The sequence below is a fragment of the Saccostrea cucullata genome, unplaced genomic scaffold (assembly GCF_032062105.1).
Source record: "Saccostrea cucullata isolate Sc308-1 unplaced genomic scaffold, CSIRO_AGI_Scuc_v1 ctg368, whole genome shotgun sequence".
NCBI lineage: Eukaryota > Metazoa > Mollusca > Bivalvia > Ostreida > Ostreidae > Saccostrea > Saccostrea cuccullata.
Genome location: NW_026930642.1, coordinates 104,692 through 129,400, shown reverse-complemented (window position 1 = coordinate 129,400; position 24,709 = coordinate 104,692). Strand labels below are relative to the sequence as shown.

The window sequence follows — 24,709 nt, the reverse complement described above, 5'->3', positions numbered from 1 at the left end:
GAAATTTCGATCGGGTGTGGGATTCCATCAAGAGTGCATAGCAGGACAGAAGATGGCTTCAGCTAGACTTCTGTGTGTTGTTAGGCAAGACTTATACCAGCCAATGCAAAGTTTAATATCAAGAAACTTATTCCGAAAGCAACAAGTAAGTATTTTAATGACCTCTGAATTAATTTATATTGACGAACCCTTGTTCTAGCGTACGGAAAGCACACTTAATGTCATTGCAAAATCCATAAGTATACAAACACCTGTAATGCCCTCATTGGGCGTGGGTGGATATGAGGTATGATAGCACACATAGTAATTTTTGAGTTACACGTCTGTCACTGGAAAGTTTAGACATTTTTTGATCGGAATAACTTCTACAGTGAATTTCTAGTGTTAAATGAGTGTCAAGTGATTTTCTATTATTCTATAATTTGCATTAAAGATTAAAGAAAAACAAAAAAAAAATTAACTATTAATACTTTATCTACAAGTTTAGAAATAGGCCCTTAATAGCCAATATGTTTAGATGCAAAAATGTTTTAAGCCCTATTCACCATTTAGGTAAAAAATCTTTTTAAAAATTAGCCAGAATTTATGTTATGTAGGTGCATGAGTAGGTCAGACTTGCATACATACAATTGCTTTCCATTTAAATTCATAAAATGTAATTATGTGTAAAAGAAAAAAATTGTGGTGAATAAGGCTTAAAACATTTTTGCATCTAAACATATCAGCTATTAAGAGCCTATTTCTAAACTTGTAGATATAGTATTAATAGTTCAATTTTTTGATTTGAAGGAATTGAGAGGGTATTAATTTAAAATAAATTGAATCTTGATCTTCCTTGTAATACCATCTAATGCCATCTACATTTGAATTGCATAAAGTTATAGTAATTAATGAATGCTACAACAGGGTTCGACACTAACGGTGGACCGGCGGCCCGAGTCCACCAAAAAATTGGAAGGTCCACTAAATGTTCTAGAGTAGGTGGACCGTCGGTCCACTTAAAATTTAAACACAGTATTTAAAATCTGTGAAATTCCAGGGTTTTTTTCTTTAAATCAAAATCCATAGCTCAAATTATTAATTCCTCTATACCTTTATTTTACAAGAAATAAATATACATTAAATACCGGGAACATTCAACACGGACCTTGAATAAGAAGCATGAAAAATCTGTGCCAAATTAGCCAGGCCAGCCTCTCCTCTGTTTACGTAATGCACAGAAAGGTGTGAAAATTTACTGGATTACAGGAAATAGCTTCACGCCTGAACGCACACTGTTGGAGACAATTAGAATTGACTGCAGCTGCATTTATGCATTGTTTTTTCAATAGATGTTCAAACAGGTGTAATTTAAATTTTTGAACTATTATTTGCAGTTTAATTTTTATTCTTGATATACATTATATCACTACTTATTTGAAAAAATACTAAATTTAGAAAATAACTATAAATTAATACACATTCATGTACCTATGTTTTTCCATCGTAGTAAAAAAAATCTAGCCATAGATACATAAAAAAATTCACTTGTTTAATATTTGAACAAATTAATTAATAATTGGAATTTTAAATTTAATCTACTTTTGGAAGCGAAATAAATGCAGGTTTTCACCATTGTAACTTAATGATCATTATTAAAATATTTCTTTGGTTTGTAGATTAATATATATATTTTTGTATGTTTAACAATATTTCTGAAAAAAAATCTGACTTAAGTCCCTAATTGATTCTGTTGACTGGTTAGATTTATAATTTATAAGTCTGACTGGAATCGATATATATTAAAGTATAGTTTTAATTAATGCCTTGTGTAATGATTCATTCATTAATTCAACGTTTAAAAAGGTCCACCAGATATTGAGAAGGTCCACCAATAATTTTTGACAAGTGGACCTGCGGTCCACCGAGGTAAAAAAGTTAGTGTCGAACCCTGTACAATAGTTGGTGTGAGTTTGGTTTGTTTGAAATCTAAATTCCTCCTGGTATTAACTCTACGTATTTAGAATTAACATTCATCTGAATAATGGTGCTTTGAGTTATGAGAGTGATGGTACGCATTTTTCAATGTATTGATGTTCCTATAAACATGGACAAGTATAGGTTTTTACTCAGTGTTATACTGTGAAATCACAAATTTTTGTGGGGGTTTAATTTTCGTTGTTTTCGAGGTATGAAGAGACCCATGAAATCATGTCCACCACGAAATATAAAATGTTACATACATAACTACTCAACAATTCTTTTCAATTGAGTTTTTACTCAAACCACGAAAATTTGATCCCACAAAAATATGTGATTTTGTCAATTATCAACATAATAAAAAATGAATGTACTTTTCCAAAATTATGAATACTTAACATGAATAAAGTAGTTAATGTGGAAGTTGATATAAAGTGTTCTATAATTAACTCAGTAGTATTGTGGAAGTTGATATAATGTGTTCTATAATTAACTCAGTAGTAATGTGGAAGTTGATATAATGTGTTCTATAATTAACTCATTATCAACTGTATAAAGATGAGAAAGAGAAATCTTTGATCTTGCTTTCCATTTGAATTCAGAAAATGAAATTGAATGTCAAAGACAAAAGTGTGCATGGAGAGCTAAATGAAAATTTTTATTAATCATTTGAAGGAAGTGAGAGGGCATTAAAATATTATTAGATTCCTGTAACTCCATGGTATATACACTCATACTAACTAATTAAATAAATATCATTTTAATCTGCATGTGCAAAGACAAATTGTTGTAAACATGAAGGTACATCAATCTAAATGATTAATTATACTATAGAATTAAAAGTGCTTTTCAAGGAAATCTTCACTCATTAAACCCCAAGCATGTACACAATATCCGGAAGAGTTTTTCAAATTCATAGTTGAAATACTGAATGCTTTTGTTTGCCATTTATACTGATAAAATAATAAGAATTATCCATTATACTTTCTGTTGAACTCTTTCACACTTTTCACTTAAAGGTTCTTGTAATGTATTGACTTGTTAAAATGTTCTTCATTGTAGTTTGAGCTATTTTTGTATTAAAGACATGTTAGAAACATTAAATTTTTTTGTCTGTAATGGTATTGTCTGTTTAGGTCATTACATTATAGCTGCAGTGGTTCTTCAAATTCTTCGAGTCTTGAATTGTCATGAAGGAATAAAGCACATTAGTTAATAGAGATTTTTACCATGTTCTCCTAGATTACTGCAGATAAAACACTTATTGAGACAAGGTAATGTTTAAGAGCTATTATCTAAAATGTCACCATGACACTTCAGAATTAAACTGGGTGTAATATTTATTTATTATCCTCATGTGCAAGCAATGTTGAATTTATCAACCATCAGGTAATATCAAATGAATTCATATTTTCAAATCACATTGAGCTACTATGATGAAAACGAGGAAATATTCTAATGATGACATGACTACTATAGCTGTGCATATATTTCTGTTAGGATATCTAATGTTTGTGAACCAGGAACTTTACAATATAGGCCTCCTACACCGCCCACTATAAACAGTCTTGATTTAAATCTATCCATCCATGTCTTAAAAACGAATACACTAACTCTGGAATTTATTCATATGACGTACACAAACAGCTATTCAACAAAGGGTCTTTCATTGTAAACATTGAAAAGGGGTTGAATACGAATGAGTTTGCATAAATGCAATACACAATTTTTTTAGTGTCTCTCTCTTGAAATGTTTGGAACTTATGAAAAAGTCTGTAATGCTGTTAATTAAACTTTGGTTGTGACAAGAATGTGTAAGAGCAACCTAACAGCTCTGTATAGGTATTTATAACATATCGCATCATTCAATCTGGCTCTCCTGTACACTTGATGATGCTCCTGCTGTCCAATATGAAAAATGTGTTACATTGTATGCTAACAATGAATGGGAATAATTTTGTTATTGATCAGAATGTTTAAAGGTTTTCATAATTGATACATACTTCAAAGTGAAAACAGAGAGACAGAATTAATATGAAAAATATCTTCTAAGCACGGAACAGGATTTCAGTTACATGTATCTATAATGAGTAATGATTAATATGATTTTTTAAAATTCACTCTCTCTCTCTCTCTCTCTGTGTCTTGATCTTGATTCTCTCTCTCTCTCTACTAATTTTACTGGTAAATTAAAATGTATCTTCTCTTTTTTTCAGATTAAAGCCCTAGTATGTCCATGTAGTTTTTATACCTCACAAACCAAAGGTAATTATTATCAACATTTCATTCAAGTTCTTAATCCTGCCATATTTATATCACCCTGTATTCTATTATAATCTTATAACAATTTTTGATCTGTTTATTCAAAATACTGACAAATTTTTAGTTTCTCATCAAATTTTAATTTCTGTGACATTTACATGGTATTCATGGCTGATCAATTATACACATTCAGACTGGAATTACAAAACAGATGAAGAGTTACTGTGTTTAATAATAGAACAATATTGGGTTACAGAATCCCCAGGGTTATGGATGCTTTCATTAAGAGAGCTGTTAATTTAAATGTTTAAATATCTAGTCAATGTAAACATATCACTTTCATGCAAAAAATAAGAGAGCTAATACAGTAGAATTCACCAGAAAGATAATGATTGATACAGCAGCACTAAAGAGTCCTAGTTTTCCATGCAATATCTCTTGATATTTTATTTTCTTGTTTATGTGGTTTTAATGGATCCATTTTTGCCATTAAAAAGCCATAAACAGAAATATTCTTTGCAGATATTATCTGGGTTATTGAGTAACACCTTAAAAGTGCAAGTGATGATCTTAAACTTGGCAAAATGTTTCCCATTGCTATGTTATCAGGATCAGACAGATTTCATTGTATGACATCATGTCAAGTAAATGTGATCCTTGACTTAATACTCTTCTTAATTTTTCATATTGAATTTCGTCATTTGAATGCATGTAGGTAAAGTCAGCAAATAAATTTTTGTATTAATTTCAATAAATTAAAAAAACGTACATAAAAAATGGACTTGGTCAGAAGTATTCCTGAATTTAGGGTAACTCAACCATATGCTTTTGAAAAAATCAACAAGCAAACAGAACAACACTGTGAAAACAAACATATCAAGAGCATTATAGGCACAAAAAATATATATCCATTGACAAAGTATTGAAGAATAGCCTTTTTAATAAGCCTGTTTCTGTGGTTATGATTGTAGTTTTATCGACTGGTCTGTTCTTCAAAGCTAGAGATCTAAGGCTTAATCTACAGTCTCCAGGGGCCAGTGTTTTTTGTCCTTAATGATGGTTAGAATATTGTAGACAACATATTTGGTGATAATTATGTTGTTTAGTGTCTTTGAACTTTGGGAGGGAATATCATTTCCATACATCTATGTAGAGAAACTTATCGACTTTTTGTTAATTTTTTTTTAATACAAAAGATTTTTGGAAAATACTTAAATAATTGTTGTCAGAGAGAGATAGAGCGAGAGAATGTATTTGTCTGTATTATTTGTATGATGTAGCAAATAAACATAAAAAAATACTACTCATTCCACTGCAGCCTCTTACAAAATAGCTGCAGTACATGTATGTAATGATAATGCTCTGTTTTATTTCAATACAGCTCTGAGCTGTAAATTCTTTCTTCTCTAGTAATGCATTTTGTCAGACTTTTTTTGACATTTAGATCCATGACTAATATAGACAGACAAAGGCCACACACTTAACTTGGTGCAAAAAATTATCTTTATTCCTTCCATTTGCCATATTAATATTGAGAAAGCTATAACTTGTCTTGGTTCTTGTTCTCATATATTTCATTAGTATAAGACTTTTAATCTTGGCCATGTCCTAAGGTTTTTATTCTCAGATTTAGACCATATATACTTCAGTCTCCCTGCATGTATAAGAGAGTTGGAAACTAAGTGAAGGGTCAGCAGATAGCCGGCTAATGAGGAGATATAAATGACAGAACAGATCTTCACGCCAGCCAATAATTTCTTCTGCAGCCTCGCCCCAAGCTCTAGTTATATAGGCTTATCATTATCATGTCTGTCAATTTAATATTGATATGCTAGACTTCAGATGAACTCTATCATCAGATTATTCAGATTTTTATACCCAGTGGGCCAAATGCTGTCAAGTTGTATTTACATATAGTCCAGGTACTTAATATTCTGTTATTAATATATATGAATATTTATGAATTTTAAAGTAATAAATGTAATTTTCGATAAATTTTGTATTTTCCAATGAAAGTTAATGCTTAAATATAATTCCCTTTCAAGTGAAAGTCTCTTTCTTTTGATCAGTCATGTATGTACTGTATTTTCATTGTAATTTGTCACAAATTTTGTAGTTTCTGTTTGAAGTCTGTATTAATATCTGTTATTCTCATTAGTTATTAGGCTTAGTTTGTAATATTTTCATCAAAATTAAGCTCAATTCCCACCAAACATGCCATATTTCCGAAATTTGATTAGCAGGTGCTCTGTGACTTTTTATTAAAGATGATACATGTACTTATTCAGTGCTTCATCATCTTCATTCTTGATTGTTTTCTGCAGCAATGAGCATTTCTGACACTTTTGGACAGCTGAATTTATTGCACAATATGCAATAAAACATGCTGAATGCAAACATGTTTATAAAGATTTGATGCTTATAACATGTGATTCTCATTCTCTGTGGCTTTGAAATATATTGCTATTGTGAACCTTATGGGTATGAAGAATTCTGTTTATAATGAAGAAAAATTATTTACCTGCCCTGGCAATTTGTTATTACATTGTAGCTTGTTTTAATCTGTACACTGTATGATCAGATAGTACCATAGGATATATCTTTAAAGAATATACCGGGTACATCATCTGGTTTGATCTCTCTCTGACTGATAGTCTCTTGCTAACATTGTAGGTCATTTAACATTTTAAACAGTGATCATTTAACAGTGCAGAAATACATTTGCATTAATCTATCCTTTAGTTTTTAAAGATGGCTTTTAGAACATTTCAGTAAGGTATAACGTGTTAACAATATATCTTGATAGATATCCTTCATGATTAAAATTTGATTTATCCCCTCTATTATGTGTGTGTGAGAGAGAGAGAGAGAGAGAGAGAGAGGTTCATGTAGCACACTGGGAACGTATTTATTATTTTCAATACAGATATAATAGGTATTGGAGGGATGATTTTGTTCGTGAAATCATTATAAATTTGACTTTATCTATGTCCTAAGCTAGCTTAGAAGAATCTCAGAGCCCAAGTCTGACATTGACAAATACTCTGAGATAACAGTATCCCCATGTCAGGATTAGATTTTACATCCACAGTGTTTTGATATAATCAAAGATATTTTTTTTTCTAAAAGTGTACTTTGTCATTGAAATAACTGTTTGCTTGCATTTGCAGTCAAAGCATTTGTAATGTTTCCATATTTAGATTTTGCCAAACCAACACATGGCTATCAGATGTTTGATTGATATACTGTATAAACTTGCGATATTCTTATGAATATTCATAGATTTATAAAATTTTCATGAGGCAGCCTTTCACTTTATTAAGATAAACAAAGATAAGACGAGTCTTTTTGTTTTTTTAATTCCTTGTGGTGGTTTTCCAATTTGCTTTGTAAATCATCAACTTTTCTCTGGTAAACATGGTTATATATAAGAATTGTTATTGGAAACTGGCTGAATTTGTTTTCCGTTGGAAGGATTGATTGAGTAACCCTCACAGGAGAAATAAAGTAGTATTCTAGGGAAATATTATTACATCCTGCATAAGAACTGTAGACTTCTTTATATGGATGGGAATTTGATCTTATAGTCTCTTATGAGATGCTCATGAAGACAAATCACATAGCCTGAAGCCAATCTTTTATGACTAAAATACATGCGTTTATGGGATTTCAATATTTTTTTTTTTGCAACTAAGAATGCATGTGCATCCATAAGACATCATCAGTTTTGGTTTGGCTTGTTTGAAAAAGAGAAGTAAATGCCAAGAGCAGAATTAATTGCACAACATTATGTCAAAGAAACACGGAACTTTTTTTTGTGTAAAAAAAATTGTGTAAAAATTATCACAGTGATCTTGAAGATCTCAAGAGTCATTTTTTATGTAGGTGGAAATTGGTTTTCAACAAGTCAAGTAGATTTCTGAATGTATTTACTAATACATGTAACATATATGTATGTATACTTATATCCATTACATCTAGCCAGCCAGTTGATTTAACTGAAGCTGCTTTCTGCTAAAGGTTCTGAATGGTACCCAGATGTACAGCTGCATATGTAATACACTTACATCACATTACAGTGGTCCAGTCAAGTCATTATAAATATAAGATGTAGTCTGTGTTTTTCTTTGTATACTTTTAAACCATATAGATTTGAGTATAATCTAAGGGAAATGAGTACTGGTATTGTATGTTCAGAGTATCAAAGCAAAAAATATTGAAATTTCAAAAAAAAAAATTTAAAGTATCAAAATTTGGAGGATACCTTTATATTTAGTAAAAAATGGAAGGTGAAACATGTTTATACATTTATAATGAATTGATGCTTATAGGGTGATTTTCATTCTTTGACTTTATTATACAGTATTGACAGATATATGCTTGATAATTACAAAGCAAAATTGCCCAACCCTGGCACTTCATTATAAGCATGATTTACTGTATTAATTTATATTTTTACAGTTGCACTAGAGTTGATAATGTGATAAGCCTTTTAGTTTTAGTTTTTTTCCTTTATTTTCATGGACACAGTTCCTATTTTCATTTTTCAGATTTTTCAGAAGCAAGAGTAGAAGTCAGGAATGGCTTGTCAGTGTTTACAGTGCCTTTACCTTCCAGGAGAGAGGAATGTGAATTCACCCTCAAACCAGTCTCCCAGACAGTGGGGGATCTTCTCCACTACATGATGCTGGAGGATGGGGGCATTGATAGGGCAGCTGTGTATACTGATGGTAAGTCAGGGGGCATTGATAGGGCAGCTGTATATACTGATGGTAAGTCAGGGGGCATTGATAGGGCAGCTGTATATACTGATGGTAAGTCAGGGGGCATTGATAGGGCAGCTGTATATACTGATGGTAAGTCGGGGGGCATTGATAGGGCAGCTGTATATACTGATGGTAAGTCAGGGGGCATTGATAGGGCAGCTGTATATACTGATGGTAAGTCAGGGGGCATTGATAGGGCAGCTGTATATACTGATGGTAAGTCAGGGGGCATTGATACTGGGCAGCCATATATACTGATGATAACTCAGGGGGCATTTATAGGGCAGTTGTGTATACTGGTGGTAAGTCAGGGGGCATTGATAGGGCAGCCATATATACTGATGGTAAGTCAGGGGGCGTTGATAGGGCAGCTGTATATACTGATGGTAAGTCATAGGGAATTGATAGGGCAGCTGTATATACAAATGGAAAGTCAGGAAAGAAGAAAGTCCAACCTTGTAGAGGGAAAGGTAAATTCTGCTAAAGCAATAAAATTCTGCAAAAGATTAAAGCTATAGCAAAAATGGAAGGGATGGTCCAATGTAGCAAAGGAATGGGAAAAGTTTCAGTTATCAAGAAGGAGGGAATTTTCTCTTAGTTTAGAAAAAGGGCAGAAAAATTGCATTTCTTGCTAAAGGAAGGGAACTTCTCTCCATTAACAGAAGGGAGGGAATTTTTACATTAAAGGTATCAAATTTCCATCTTTTGCAAAAAATAAGGAAAATCTTCAGAATAATGCAGAATGGAGGGAAATTCAAACCCCAGGCATCCTTGTAGAGGGATGTGAATTCCCACCTTGCAAAGGGATTGAAATTTCACATGATCAGAAGAATTGGAAATTCCATCACAAGTTGAGCGTATTGAAAGAAAGAGAAATTGTACATATAATTATATAGAATTTTAAAAATTGTAATTAATTTTCCCAGAGTTGGAAGTTAAATCCAATTTTTATTTGTTATGATGAGCTACAAATATCCAAACTTAAGTGCTTTTGATGAGTTATTAAAAATAAGGCTTCTATACAACCTGTATAGTTAAACAACCAATCAGTAATTTGTCTTCCGTGATATAAAGTTTTTTGTTGAAAGATTTTCACAATTAAGAATAGTGAAAAATCTTAAGAAAGTACAAGTAGTACATGTATCAAGATGACCTAAGTATTTATACAGAATGATGAGTAATTACGTCAAACACAGTGTTAAGTGTCCCTTCCTTCCTGAATGACAAGTACATTTACAAACCTATATATGTACTAGAGTCTGTGTTAGATATGTGACGGTAAAGGGTTTATTTATTAACAATAATACAGTTGTATGTGTTTCAAACACACTTTCATACCATGTGAGTGTCTGGGGAATTAGCTTATAGTATGCCACTCAGCTTTCTACCCGTGTCAAACACTAGGAAATTCTGAAAAAAATTAGAATGCCATTTTTGATGTCAGAAAAAAGGGAAAATATGTAGACATAGGCTTGAAATACCCCTGCATGTGAAATATGTCTCTGGCAATATGTAATGAAAAATAAGATACTTTACTAATAGTTAATTTATGGCTTGTTGGATTCTTTTTGAAGATAAAATTTACAAATGTAGCTGTAGTTACAATTTTCTACACGTAAAACTTCTGGGGTTCATCTCAATAGATAACTAACATTGATTTTAAGAAATGTGAAGAATTCAAAGCTCACCTTAGGCAAAGGCTTAAGTGGGCTTTTCTGTTCAATGTATTGCAAAGTTATTAAAAAAAATTTAGTGCCTTACTAAATTATATTTAATATATGCAAGTATTCCTAAGTTGTATGAATTTAATTTTTTCCCAGTTTGGACTCCAGGAAAGTAAGGGTTAACATTAGATTTGGGATCAAATTTGATGCAGTGCATGGTACATGTATATACATGGAAAAAAAATCTTTATTTTGCTTTTGAATCCATGAATTGAGAGAAATTGATCAAATAATTATGGAATTTAAATTATCAAAAATTTAACATGTCCAGACAGACTTTGGTAAATTACAAATCTGTTTGCCTGTGGCAAAATTTGTGTGTTTTAGGTGGTTAGGCACAAGCTTACTTCAAACACTGGATAAGGCCATGATCTTTTGGGCTAGGATGGGCCACAATATGATGACAACATTTTTAATGACAATAATGTGAATAAAGAGAAATATTTTTTTTTTGAAAAAAAATCTGATAATGAACAACACTAAGGCTGAGGTAATTCAGGTGAGCATTATGGCCCATGGGCCTCTATGTAATTGTGTCTATTGACATCATTTCAGACTGTTCGTATTGGCTATGTTGTTTCCTTTTAAAATGTTGAAAAAAGGGAATCAAAAATATTGTTTATAAATTGGATTTAATGTCATTTTAGGTATCTTTTTACAAGACAAATTATCTTTATTTACAGATGGTGTCAGGATATCTCGATCCACAACTATAGATGTTTTGTTAAGGAACAGCTTTAAACTTGTGATAAATAGCACAGAGTATGACATAAAGGCTCCAGAAGGATTTGGTAAGATCTAGCTGCTATTGATATTCCATCAGGGTTTGTTTTCAAGCACTACAAAGGAAATGTCCAGGTTCTGATTTGACCTATATGAAAAATTAGAAATATACAGTTCAACCTTGGTATCTGTAACATTGATATCTGGAATATTATGGGTATGCAAAAATGGTTTGGATGTTCCAAACACATTCTCTAATTAAAATATTTTAACCTGGATAATTCACATTGTCAGATATCTTGGAAGTTTTCTTCCTTCTCAGAGTTGGGGATAATTAGGTTTGACTGTATGTGAACAACATATTCTGTGTGTGAAGTACAAAAAGTCATTTGATTATACCTTTAAAAATTTGCAGTGTTGGTGAAATTTGGAATCAAAGCTTGGGAAATCATTCAGAAAACCTATAAATTTCCTTTTAGGGCATTTTCAAATGAATTATCCCTATTAAGTATGGTTTAAGCTTTTAAAAAAGATAGATCTGTGATGTCAAGTGAGTAATTAACAACGGTATTGTAATCTGCTGTTTTCCATGTGGGCTTAATAAGCTTTCTGAGAAATGTCTATTTGAACAGACAAGGACTTGGAGCTATAAATCTCATTATTGACCATAAACAGAGACATCAGATGGTGATCAGTTTTCCTCTAATGAAGTATCACAGCTTGTTTAGACGTGTACAAGCTGTTTAGTGGTCATTACACCTAGGCTTCTAGCATTGGCGGCTTTCATTAAAAGTATTTCTCTCATAAAAGGATCAATATCTGTTACTTAAATGAAATAACTTGTATGTTTTCACCATGTCATCAATAGTCCTTGATTCAATATCAAAGAAAAGGTTAAACCAACAGAAGAATGGAGATTTTGTACTTTACCAGACCACTTTATGACAACCAAATCAAGTGTGATTAAACCATTGATCAAGAGAGGACTTTAATTAAACACTTTTCTAAAGTCTTCCCCAGCTCAAATTTCAACTGTTTTAAATCTTGTCAGTATTTAGCATGGAGGAACAAATGTAGTTTTACCTGTGACTTACATGGCCAATAAAATTAGAAGAATGGCAGTTTTTTAAGCATGTTGAAGGAAGGCATTTCTCACCTTTTTGTTTATGACCAACAATGTCGAAGTTTTACATGTTAAAAAAATTGCGATTACACATAAAATTTCTTTGATCTTTAAATTGCTTTGCTTTTCCCTGGCTTATCAACTGCATACTAGCTGTTAAGAGTGTTCTTATTTTGGGTCAAGTTTTCTTAAAATTCAATAGAGTTGCTGTACATGTAGCTGGTCATTTTATATTGCTGTCTGGAAGCTAAAAAACTAATCTGTATTCTCTGTAGAGAGTGTAGGCCAAAGCATGTACTAGAGAGAATACCTCATAATAGGTATCAGACAATACAGTTAAAGCATTGTGATAATTAGAATTGTTACCCTGGCCTTGTGATACATTAGCACTACTGCAGTATACATTAACTACAAGTGATGTACCATTAGCCAGTAGATACAGTGTGAAATCAGTTGTAAGGTCTCATGTATTCCTTTGTTATACACATGTAGATGTTTATCAGTTGTTTCTGTCTTAGTATTAATTCAGTTAGTTGTAAGTCCAGTGTATCCCCTTGTTCTAGGGCTTGTTGATGTTTATCTGTTGTTTCTTCTCTGTTTTTGTCTAGACGTCTGTGGAACCCATATTGGTTGCAAACATGCATTGTACATTAATGTCAATATGGACTTCTCATGCATGTATCATAATCATGAACTTAGCTTTTTAGCTAAGGAACATGAAGCCTAGCTGCTAGAGTAATTATACATGTATATGATATATGAATACTGATTTAAAAAGGATAACATTTAGTCTGAAGAAATACAGATATGTTTGTGTATTCATGCTGATGATAAACTGCTGATTTAATCAAACTTTTAGGGAACACTTTACGTGTATAATGGGCAAGTAAATATCACCTTAAAAAATGAATTTTTTAATTACTAATGCACTCTTGAATACAAACTTATAGAAGGAAGTTTCTACACTAAACAGGCGCAGATCCAGGATTTGGAGTTAGAAGGGGCGCCAAAATTAGGCAAGGGGTCTGGGGGCCTCTAAAAAATGAAAAGCTTTAATTATTCTAGAGATTTTGTAGGGTAAAAATCTACCAAGTAGACATATTTGATTTATGCTAACTTTGACAATTTTTTTTTACACTGCTAAATAAATTCCCTCTCCTCTATCTTTGACATATTTGACATCCAGAGAGAGAGAGAGAGATAGATGTAAGATGCATACAGCCAGGTGTACTGGCATCAGATGACCTTCTGACCTTCAGTTTCTACAGATAGCCAAGGTCGATGACCTCAGGATTTTAATACTTAGGCCTCTCATCATACTCCTGCTGAGAATAGAATAAACTTTTCATTGTCTACCATTTCTGGGCAGGTTGTTCATGAGAAATTGAAATCATATCCAGTAGATTGGTTTTACTTGTTGTCATTAATATTCCATCTTTTAATTTAGAATTAATTCAGCTGATCGATAATCAGTGCTGTGTGAGATGTATAGTTTAACATTTTTACTTCTTAAACTGATATTGTTATGAAAATTATATAAGACACATATGCCTCTGACAGGAAAAAAAAAATTGCATACATATTTAAAACTTCCTTAATTATTCTGGTATATAGGAAGATTAAATAGTGTACTGTTGACTACTGTGCCTTCTGTAAGGAAAACAAACATACTAGCCATACCAGCAGACATACTAGCTACAACTTAATGGTACTACATGTTTACATATATTAATTAGAAAACTTGGTCAGTTATTGGGTGCACATCTCAGTCTCATATATGTAGACATGCTGTGTTGTTAATGAAGACCTGATTGTGAAGCTATAGAGCAGCCTTCATCAGTACTAGCTATATACTGTACGTTTTGTTTAGAGGTGTAATTAACAGTGCAGATTCTGGCAGATCCCTGCAGCTGTCATCTGAGTGTTTGTGGTGCAATGCGTGGGTGGGTATTGTGAAGTGCCGAGAGCAGCTAGCGTTATAATGGCCTACCACGTTTTCCTATATTTGAATCAATTGGTGGTGTATTTTAAGTCATGTAATATTTATACCCTACCTGAGAGCTAGTATCAGAGTAGTGCAGTGTTGATTGTGCCATTTCTAGTCTGTAATCTGCATGACATTTATCAAATACCCAGGGAGTCCCAATATAAATTGATTTATTGTCCAGTATCCCACTACAAGGCCAACTCTAGCATTTATATACAACACATACAGGGTATTGTTATGATTATATTGTTATATCACACAATGTTTGCTGTATTGATTCACCTGTAAAAAAAAAAATGTTAATAAAGTATGAGTTTTGGATCCTATAGCTACAAATAAATTATGGTCTTGATATACCTGGGGTATTCGAGCATATGGAAAATAAGGTCACCAGATATTTTCTTTCCCCAATAAGAAATAGAAATATATCCCATTATCAATATCTTTACATTTTTCAAATTAATACAGCATAAAGTATTTTATTTAAGAAATAAGGTATTTTTTGAGTTTTATTGGGATGTGCAATCATGTTCGGTCCATATCTTTCTGATCAAATCTTATACACAGATTGCCCGAAGGGTGTATATACCCAAGGTCATTTGGGGAACTTCAAGGTCATTTGCAAATAAAATATTTGTGTTTAATTTCATATATTGGTTTTCATTTCACACAAAGATTGTTGACCTAAGGGTGTGTCATGACCTTGACCCAAGGTTATTTGGGGAAGTTCAAGGTCACTGGAAGAAAAATTTCATAATTCGTGTCCGGTCCATATCTTTCTTATGAATAAACTTGGTAGGTTGTCAACACAAAGATTGCCCATGAAATACATGACCTTGACCCAAGGTCATTTGGGGAACTTCAGGTCATATTTCATAATTCGTTTTCCATATCTTTCCTATGGATAAACTTGGTAGGTTGTCATTTCACACAAAGATAGCCCATGAAATTTTTAACCTTGACTTATTAAAGAAGGTCACTGGAAGAAAAATTTCATAATTCATGTTTGGTCAATATCTTTCTTATGGATAAACTGGTTGTCATTTCACACAAACATTGCCCATGACCTTGTGACATGACCTTAACCCAAGGTCATTTGGGGAAGTTCAAGGTCACTGGAAGAAAAATTTCATAATTCATGTTTGGTCCATATCATGGAATATATTTCACACAAACATTGTCCATGACCTAAGGGTGTGTCATGACCTTATCATTTGGGGAAGTTCAAGGTCACAGGAAGAAAAAATTCATAATTCTTGTCCTGTCGATATATTTCTTATGGATAAACTTGGTAGGTTGTTAATTCACACAAAGATTTGACCCAAGGGTGTGTCACCCTGACCCAAGGTCATTTGGGGATTAAATTCACTGGAAGAAAAATTTCATAATTCATGTTTGATACATACCTTTATTATGGAAAAACTTACTTCAAAAACCCATGTATTATAAAGTTAATTTGTGATTAATTTCATAATATTGAAAATGTTTAAGCATGTTAATTGAAGAAAAAGTTTATACTGGGTAAACATTTGAAAAACATGCATAAAGAATAACAATAAAACATCCTTGAAATTTTTTAAAAAAGACAATGTACTGAAAAAATTTCAACAAACAATAAATATTTTACCAGGTGATGGGAATACAATTTTTTTGTGTGCAATATTTACATTTGAAATTAACACTTTTTGTAAAATGTAAATATGTGTATTACTGATGAGGTATGGCTTTTAAAAATTAATCAGGGGTTGATACTTGAACTTTTCACATACTTTTGGAAGCTGATAAAAAACTTGAAACATTCCTAATAAGACAGCCTACTGTTTGATGTCAAGTCCTTATAGGTAATACATTTATGTCTTTTGCCTTACTGATTGTTTGAATTATTCAATCTTCACTTATAGAAAAAAGTTTTGTCCTGGAAATCTTGGGAGATTTAGAGCAATCCTGGACTATAATTCACTGCTGAAGTATAACCATGTAAAAAAAAAATCGCATACAAATTATAATTGAGAATTCAGAAATGTAATTAAATCATCAGAGAGGACCGTGCTAATAGTAATAATTCTGTTTTTCAGAAGCTGCAACGAGTGAAGATATAAAAGAGCTGTCCGATGCCAAGAACCTAATTGCTCATCTTTACTCAACAATGAATGTCGAACAACATCAGATAGAGAAAGAGAAAGAACTCCTGCAGAAACTAGAAAACCTCAAACTAGAGTTACTTCCCATGGAAAAAGTACTTGGATTAATTACTATATATCTTAACTAACCAGTACTTTATTTTTTAGAAACTGGTGATATCTTTTTCTCTGATATTATATGAAAGAGAAACTTAATTTTTTAAAGATTACATGTATAACAGTCCAAGACAAAAATTTAATTAACTATGTAAAACTTATCTTTGCAGCAAATGGATACACTAAATGCCATGGCCAAGCGCCGTACAGAGATTTTATCCTGGGCGGGTCTGGCTGCTATGGGGATACAGTTTGGGTTCCTGGCCAGGCTGACATGGTGGGATTATTCCTGGGATATTATGGAACCTGTCACGTACTTTGTGACCTATGGAACAACCATGGCCATGTTTGCATACTTTGTTCTCACTAAACAGGTGACAAATGATTTTTATTATGTCCTGCCATGAAAATAGTTGGAGCATACAGATTTTGTCATGTCCATCTTCTGTCCTTCTGTCCCTCCATGCTGCTTTGCATTTAGCTCAGTTCAAAGATCAGTTTCAAAGAAACTCTTCAAGATATTTTTTATAAAACTTCCTAGGCTGTTAGTTATTGATGAGAGATATTCAACTGCATCAACATTTTCTTTTACCTTTACCTTTCCTTTGACCTCCGTTTTCTTAAATTAGTGTTTAGCTCAGTTTTGAAGCATTTCCTTCTACACTGACCTTGCACCTTTTTTTACAATTTCCTCTGACCTTGACCTCAATTTCCTTAAATTAGTGTTTAGCTCAGTTTTAAAGACTCTATTCAAGAGAGTATGATCAAACTTAATATGCTGATACATATTAGTAAGAGCTATTCAACTGCATCAAAAAACTTTTGACCTTGCACTTACATGTAACGTTGACCTCACTTGTCTTTCATTCCCATTTTGCTCAGTTTTTAAAGACACTATTCAAGAAATTATAATCAAACTTTATATGCTGATACATATTAGTAAGAGCTGTTCAACTGCATCATAAACTTTTGACCTTGCACTTACTGTGACTTTGACCTCACTTGTCTTTAATATACATTTTGCATAGTTTTAAAGAAACCATTCAAGATATTGTGAAACACTGATGTCCTCATATGGCAGCGTATGGCAAAAGTTTAAGTTTTTTTTCAAAATGCAAGTCAAGTTCCAAGGTCAAGGTCAAAAGATCAAAAAATGTGTTGTTACCCAGACAGGACTTCTGTCAATGAAAACTGTGAATAACTAATTTCTGGGATGGATTAATTTTCATTGTTTTTAAGGCACGGAAAGACCCACAAATTTATGACCACCACAAAATTTTAAAATTTCATTTGCTTTTTACTTACATGTAACATTCTCAAACCATGAAAACAAGTCCCCACAAAACAATATTTTCCCCTCAAACCTCAAAAATTTGACCCCATGAAAATATGTGATTTTACAGTAATGTATACTTGTGAAATTAAAAAAAAAAAAAAAGCACCAAATATTTGAAAGTTTTGTCCAAGGTTAAAGTTTTTAAGATGTGGGTCAAATTGAAAGGCCTGAAGGGTCAAAGAATCAAAATAAATGGTGCCCAGAAGAATGTCTTGTCAAAAGAAATTCACATCTGAAATCTTAAGAACTAGCACCAACTATTCCAAAAATATGGCAAAGATATAAGTTTTTCAGAAATGGGTCGAACCCCAAAGTCAAGGTCAAAAGATCAAAGTTTTTGGTATCCAAAGGTAGGCTTTTTCACATGAAATACATCTATGAAATATAAAAGTCGTAAAACTAAAAGTAAATAGTTAAGGCAAACGTTAAAGTTTTTAAAAATTGAATCAAACTCTAAGGTCAAGGCCAAAAACATCTACACCACCAACTGTTCAAAAGTTATGACCATGGTTAAAGTTTGGAATTTTTTTTTGCAAAGTGGGTCAAACTTTAAGGTCAATAGGTCAAATAAATTGGTACCCAAAGGAAGGTCTTGTCACAAGGAATGCACTTGTGAAACATGAAAGCTATAGCTCCAACCAATCAACAGTTATGAGAAAGGTTAAAGTTTTTGTGGACAAACAGACAGGGCAAAAACTTTTTATCCCTAAATCTTCGATTACAAACAAAAAGAAAGCAAAATAGGCTCTTAGTTTCTTATACTAATATGCTAAAATTGCAAAAGCTTAGAAATGCAAAAATTGTTCAAGGGACAGGGTTTGTGTGAGGTTAGGGGGTCAAAGTTGCATAGAAAATATCTGCAAGAAATGTACAGGTTCAATTTATAGATTTGAAAATTATGTTGATTGTGTTTTATCAACAAAGGTTATCTTGAATGTGATTTTGAATGCTGAAGCTCATGAGCCTCTCACTATGACTTAATTAAGTGTAAATGCTGGTTTGTAAAGAATATTCTTGCTTAAGCAGGAAACCTCACTAAATTCCAGTCATAATCTTTTGTAAAACTTGCAAAATCTAGAGTAATGTAACTGATCTTCATAAACTAATAACCTGATATGGAACATTTACTTGTAGGAGTACAACTTTGTGGAGGTAAAAGATCGACAACACTTGCTCTCTGTACACGGCAACGCAAAGAAGACAGGACTCGATGTAGCTAAATATAATGAACTGAAGGAGGCCACCGCTAAGCTTGAGTATGATATCAAACGGCTGAGAGACCCCTTACAGCTCCATGTACCAATGATGGACCCACCAAAAACACTGAAGTGAAGACTCTCTAGTACAAGAGTAACATGGCATTAACTAACTAGAAGATTGCATTGGTTAGGTTGGGTTAAGATTTAGTCTGTTCAATTAACATAGGTGTATACAACTTGTAGTCTTTCTCTTTTTTTCCCTCTATAAACTTAACAGATTTATTGAGATTTGAACAATTTTTTATTGGATCCTTACAAAAAAAAATCAAATTACTAGTATATTGAATAAGTTAATATTATGCTCGCCAGGTCCTTTCACTGAACAGAACTAAACCCTATTGTGTTGTTTACCACCAGAAAGAAGTATTTTATTTATTGAGCCCTAAAGTGTTAAAGAAAGTAGATGCAGCAAAACAAGGTCAAAGTATCAACCCTTTTTGTAATTTTTTTTTTCCAAAGACCTTGGTTTTTCAAGGTTATTATAGTTGGTGAGCAAAGTCAGATCAAATCCCCAAATCAAGAAAAAATCACAAGGTTTAAAGAACAAAAAATTGAATATAAGAGATTGTAGGCAATGATAAGGTCATTACGAAGCAGTAGCGTTCTGTCTGGGCAGCCACTGTGCAATTTTTGTTCACTAGTCACTTGATGGCCAGTTCTAAAATTTATAATGAGAACAGAGACATTGGTAAGAATTTCGATAATGCCTGCTGAATGAAGACAATCTCAATATTAATGCAGTGAGAACATTTTGTGTCCCATCAGTTTTCGTCAAGTTTTCGCCTTCCACTGATGGCCCCTGATTGTGTTACAGTTGTCAACAGTAATTCACTGCCTACCACCATTGTAAACATCATAACTAAAATAACTCGAGCTTCTTAGATTTTCAAACATTTATGCATTCAGTGAGGGAGCTCCAGCAACACAAAACAAATTGCAAAAAACAAATTGCAAGTCTTCACTTAATTAATGTAGAAGGGCAAGAAGATCAAATGACAGAAAGATTTGGAGAAACACTGGTTTAATTTGTACATTGAAGAGGAATTAAATTATTTAAAATAAGAATGTGCACATGTTTTGATTCAATGCATTTATTACAAAGCCACTGAATTTCATAAATTTAACTTTTAGTTTGTTTCTAAAATGATTCATTGAAATTTTCTCAACCTCTTTTACATGTATTGCTTAAAAACTCTCTACTTAGATGCTACAATAAATACTTCATCACCAAGATTTGACTGTAAGGTTAATAGCTGGAAAATGTTCCTCCAATTTTTAAGATTTCTGTACTTCAAAGTTTTAATATACATGTATATATATTAATGTCACAAACAAATTGTACATTTGAAAGTAAAGTTACATAAGAGTTCACTTTCATTCATTTCCTATGATTTTATAACCTTTTCCATGATATAGTGCTATCCATCTGTTTATACTGTAAAATTTATTCCATGCTTCCATTTTGTTTTAGTTTAAAACTTGCTTTACATTGTATTTATATTAAGTTTATATCTTGTTAGCATTGTTAATTGTTTACCCAGAATATGAATTCAGATGATATAATATGTACTTACTGCTGTAAGGGTACAAACACAAAATTTTATTGCATATTATAATCGATTATTTAGGTAGGTGGGATATATATAACTAAAGAAATGTTCTTTCATAGCTGTTTTTATATGAGCACAGAATGATTTTTGTTTGGTTATTTCTACATTTGTAAAGTTGTAACTCACTTTACCTCTATAGCAGTACATATCATAATATCATATTACTGAAGTGTAATGCTGCATAAGTCTTTAAAACTGAATTAAGTTTTAAATTATTTTGCATTTCTTGGAAGTGAAAAGTAGGTCAAGTTAATGACCAGTGGACGAGTGTAGCAATGGTTTTGTAAAGTAGTCCTAACATGCACAAATACCAATTACTTCAGAATCTGCACAATTGTGAATGAATTCAACACAATGTGATACAAAATGAGATATTTTTCTACACCCCTTTATCTCCTGTCCCCGTAGTTTATGTATACAGTAGATCCTCCTTTGGGAGAGTCCCTATTGCTTAATTGTAAGTTTTTTCCTTGTTATGCAATACATCATGTAGGACTTACCCCGGTTTATTTTTAGCTCCGTTAATTTTTCTTTTCTAGTAGACCAAGACCATTTGTTATTATTTATTTCTGTTTGTACCATTTGTTGGGATGACCTGTTTTCACCCCAGTAAGGACCACTTGCACTTCAACATCTTAGGGCCAAAAAGTTTTATGTTTTTTATCTGAAATACCATTACATATAATAAAATAGCAAAATTCAGAAAGAATTGAGCATTTAAGTCAGAGAGCATTTTCCTTGACAATGTACTGTAGTTCAAAATAAAAGTTTAAATAGTAGAAAATGTGTTAAAATGTTTGTAAACATGAATCATTTTTACTCCCTTTAAAATTATTTGAAGATACTTGCTTTTGATGTGAACAAAAAAGCAGCATTTCTTTTATTCAGATATGACTGAGAAGTTACAGAGATTATTGGTACAGGGATGTTATTGGGGTGAAAACAGTACTTGTGATAATCATTATTTTTCGTTAGATATTTATGCACCTGATTCCCTATGGTGATGTCTTTACATTTTCCTGGGGTAATTCTAGAAAGATTTCTTTATATATACACTAGTGTCTCTTATTATTTGTCCTTCAAGTGTAAGTATCAGTTAGGACTTTTTATATTAAAAATTTTGAACAATGAATCTTTGTTTAGATTAATTATTTTAAAATCCAATTTTAGTTGCCCTTGTGGCGCTTTGGTTAGAGCATCTGCTCCAAGAGTTGCGAAGTAAGGAGTTGATCCTTACGTCGGGGGTTCAAATCCCACTGTGGGACATGGAGACTGATCATTTGGATGAGCCTGTATAAACCGAGGTCCCGTGTTGCAGTATATCCTGGCACGAACAAGATCCCTCCCTGCTCAATGGCCCTGAGTGTAGAGTATACAACAAAATTTGCAGCTCTCCAACGGCAAGTGGTGGCATCTCCATATGAGTGAAATTCTTGAGAGGGATGTTAAACAACACACACACAATCCCCTATTTTACTTGGAGTGCTTTGGTAATCCAAGCAAATTATGTTTTCCTAAGATCAAAACATATTGTGTTTGCCTTGTCCTTAAACCATTCAAATTTTTAAATATCACTGCATTATGATGTAGACAGTCAACTCATCTTTAAAGCTGAACATGATTCACAAACAGAATATGTTCACCATTTTCAATCGGACTCTCACTCTATCTGAGGACCCCTATATAAAGGGCCTGATTAGTCAACGTTCATTGTAATCAATTGACAGCTATGTTGATTGATGTACATGTATGCTATACGGCACTCAGTAGATATAAAAATAAATGTTATACTTGTTCTAATGCCGAAAAGTAAGACACCAAAGAAACTTACAATACAATGTAGTTGAACAAGTCAGTGCTGTATACAAACAAACAATAATAACAACAACAAGCAATAAAATGTAAACAAAGGTAATGCAAGATAACCACCATGAACACGGAAGAAATATCAAGTTTGAATTTTTTTCATATGGATGGAATATTCTTTTTAACAGTCACTGTATAATATTGTATATATATAGTTTGAGCTGTATTGACTGCTGATGTCAAAGTTGGGCTGGGAGGCTCAATGGTTAGAGCAACTGACTGGTAATGCTAGGTCAGTTTAAAATTTTCTTCTGTCTGGTTACATTGTCCGAATATTGGCTAGCAAGTGAAAATCCTGTTCAGGACTAAAAAATTTTGCTTGCATTTGATTATTTTACTGTAAATCACTAAATTTTCGGCTAGCAAGTGTCATTGATTCTTTATAAGCGAGACAAAATTTTCACGAATTGTGGTCACTGCTCTATATAATCCTAAGGAATACTATTAAACGCAAAATTTTTCGCAAGCATACTGCATTTGATAAAAAGTGATTTACAGTATATTTAAGGAGGGAGGAATGTGGTGATTAAGATTATATAGAATGTGGATAGTGGTCTCAAAATCTCTGTGGTTTGAGCACCAGATTAGTAATCCTGAGGTTTCAGGTTCGAATCCCAGTCCAGGTGTAAATTTTATTCTTCTCCGTTAGTTATACAACTGCTCTAAGAAGGGACATAACTCTTATCAACTCTGAAACTGAACAAAATAGTGTATTAAAATTACCATGAAGTCTGAATTTACAGTTATACGACTCTTAATCTGCATTTGTTCCAGTATTTGTTCCAATTCATATTTTTATCCTACGATGATAAAAAAGGCTTTTGTAACCCTAATAATGACTGAGATGTTAAAATGCACTCTATCTTTCTCCCTTTTCTAATACAGCTTTACTGAAAAAGTGTCAAATTTGATCCTTTAATATATAAAAGCAGCTACTTTTCCTGCAACACAACCATAAGCAGCTTTTCTGAACATTGATTCAGAAGTATAAAACATTTTCCACAAAGGCAAACAAACTTTAAAAAAGAAAAGAGTAAAGTATTATTTCCAATTTTGTCCATTTTAATTTCATTCATAAAACAAAGAATTAAAAGAGCAAAACATTTTACATGTATTTGAAACTGTAAAACATTTGAACAAGACTATATGACATACACAGCACATCCTAACAATGGTTTCTGATGCCAAATTATCACTCAATTCACTATGCTCTCTGCTCTCTAAATGCAAAAGCTTATTTACAAAATTATAATGACAGATTCATAAATAATCTGATACAATATTCCCAGGAATTGATTGCATTTGAGCCAGACTCAACATTAAATCTACTGACTTAGAATCATACCTGGTAAGATATTCATTCTGTATTTAATACATTAAAAAAAGTTTTTAATGAAGTGTATCCAATAGTGGTGTTATGAAGTTCACTTTGTACATCATGATTTTAGATTTATCTGACAGTTAATTCAAGTATTACAATTGTTAAGTATTAAATAAGCATGGAAAAGTATTTACAATGTTTGTGAAGTTCCTCACTATAGTACCAAGCTGCAAGGCTTTATACAAAGACTACTGAAATACATCCATAAGAAATCCATGTATTAGAGGGAGGGCTTGTTTACAAATTATCCTCCTTAGGTGCATTTACAGTGGAACCTCAGATTACCGTATGCTTCAGCATCCGGAATTATATTGTCTTGTTTATCTGGTGATTCAGGTATCTTCACATATATGGACAAATTGACAAAATTGTATTCGACAGTGTACCTATAAATCAAAATTTTGAGTCAAACCCTGGTGACATACGTTTTACACAATCAGTTTTCTAGAATTAATTTTTCTTAACATATGGACAAT

General features: G+C 32.4%; 1 protein-coding gene across 1 annotated transcript; it reads left to right on the top strand.

The window, feature by feature from the left end:
• The first annotated feature begins 22 nt into the window (after positions 1 to 22).
• LOC134229399 (calcium uniporter protein, mitochondrial-like) lies at positions 23 to 22,118 on the top strand. Its single transcript, XM_062711148.1, has 7 exons — positions 23 to 145; positions 4,176 to 4,224; positions 8,772 to 8,951; positions 11,395 to 11,502; positions 16,620 to 16,780; positions 16,952 to 17,155; positions 19,252 to 22,118. The coding sequence occupies exons 1-7, from the start codon at positions 53 to 55 to the stop codon at positions 19,447 to 19,449; spliced, it is 993 nt and encodes a 330-aa protein (XP_062567132.1). The 5' UTR covers positions 23 to 52; the 3' UTR covers positions 19,450 to 22,118.
• Positions 22,119 to 24,709: the final 2,591 nt, after the last annotated feature.